At 58.3% G+C, this 1,483-nt stretch overlaps 1 protein-coding gene across 2 annotated transcripts in view; it reads right to left on the reverse strand.

Moving 5' to 3' along the window:
* The window catches only part of FPGS (folylpolyglutamate synthase), a 27,965-nt gene that overhangs the window by 20,014 nt on the left and 6,468 nt on the right, over positions 1-1,483 (reverse strand). The window contains exon 1 of one of the 2 annotated variants that reach the window (XM_019510548.1): positions 1,372-1,482. The exons of the other annotated variant lie outside the window; for it this stretch is intronic. Coding sequence (XP_019366093.1) covers positions 1,372-1,482 — 111 coding nt within the window. Of the gene's footprint in view, positions 1-1,371; position 1,483 lie in introns of those variants that run through there. 2 annotated transcript variants of the gene reach the window in all.

Here is a 1,483-nt window from a genome sequence, read left to right on the forward strand (position 1 = left end):
AGCATAACCTGGTTTTCCCCAGTTGGTTTTGAGGGAAAAGGTGCAGGAAAATAGAGCTAATAAAGGACCATCACAACAAACGAGAGATTGTCTCAGCTCTGACGGGAAGGGAGAAGAAACTGGTGAAAGAAAGGACCTGTAACTATTCCAAAAAACGTGACAGGCAGCTGACTCCAGCATGGAGGGGGTGATGTCTGGTATCAGGGCTGGCAACCCTCCCCCAGCAGGAAGGGCTCGGATCATAAGATGAGCCCTGGTAACTCAACCCAGAGCATGGGAGGGACCCAACCTACCCCCCAACAGCCCAGCCAGGTGCTGATTAATGCCTCCCCCTGTCTGTGCACACCCCATGCAGAGAAGCTGTTTCCCAGGTTTTCTTAAGACCTCTGCAGCACTGTCAGCTCTGCCTCAGCCTGTAACCAGACCTGCCTGCACCACCCCGCTATAAAAAGCATAAGCCCCACTCCGCCAGTGACAAGAGACTATTTATACAAGGCAGGATACTGTACCTCCTGGGAAGTGCAGAGATCGGCTGCACGTTCCACCTCTCAGCTTCTTCGGACGAGCTGGAGGGAACAGAGATTTTCCCACCCTGCATCACAACCCCTGCCCTCCCATTTCCACACACGGCCCCCCCTTCTGACTTGGTGCTACGCCAAGCACAGCTCCCCTAGACACCGCTACAAAGCACGTGGATTATTGGGCATAAGCATGACACCAGAGACCGCAGGTAGAGCAGGCCTGCGCTGGGCTACGTGATGAACACACACAGAAGAGAACCCAGCTTCCCTCCATCCCACAGACCCACTCTCTTCCCTGCCTATCACGCAGGACAGCAGGGACCAAGGAGCCCCAGCTTATAAGACTGTCACTACAAGACTCAGAGCAGTTTTAAGGCAATGAGCCCCGCATGACCACTGCACGCTTCCTAACCCAACCTTATCCAATTAGGCACATAAAAGACGATGCAATGTTCAGTTGCATGATTAAAGTCATTTGCAACACATCCCGTCGTGCAAAACACACTTTTTCTACAGCAGCACCGAGCCCTTTGTGAGCGGCTATGTCCCAGCCTTGGGTTGGGCGGGAGGTGACAGAAATCAACAGGACTCCAAAGAAAAAGTTAGAGGAGGAAGCTGGGGAGCCCTCCGGCCCAGTGCAGCCAGCCCCACATCAGCTGCCCCGGCCTCTGCCAACCGGCTGCGTCTTGCACTCGCGAAATCCCAGCCCTTCGCTCGGCCTGGGCTCAGGGGCAGACTGCACAGGGCAGGGCAGGCCCCCACCGCGGGCTCTGGCCTGGGGGGCAGCCCTGTGCCGGCCCCCCACCCTGCTCCGCGTCCCAGCGCCGTGTGCGGCCGCTGCGGGGGGTACCTGGTAGTCCATGCGGGGCGCCTGCGCCGGCCACGTGCTGTATCCGCGCCGCGCTCCCACCGCCGCCATCCGCAGCGCATCGCGGAGCGCGCGAAACCCGGGAGCGCCCATC

The sequence above is a fragment of the Gavialis gangeticus genome, unplaced genomic scaffold (genome assembly GCF_001723915.1).
Source record: "Gavialis gangeticus isolate Ggan-Ray unplaced genomic scaffold, GavGan_comp1, whole genome shotgun sequence".
NCBI classification, from domain to species: Eukaryota; Metazoa; Chordata; order Crocodylia; family Gavialidae; genus Gavialis; species Gavialis gangeticus.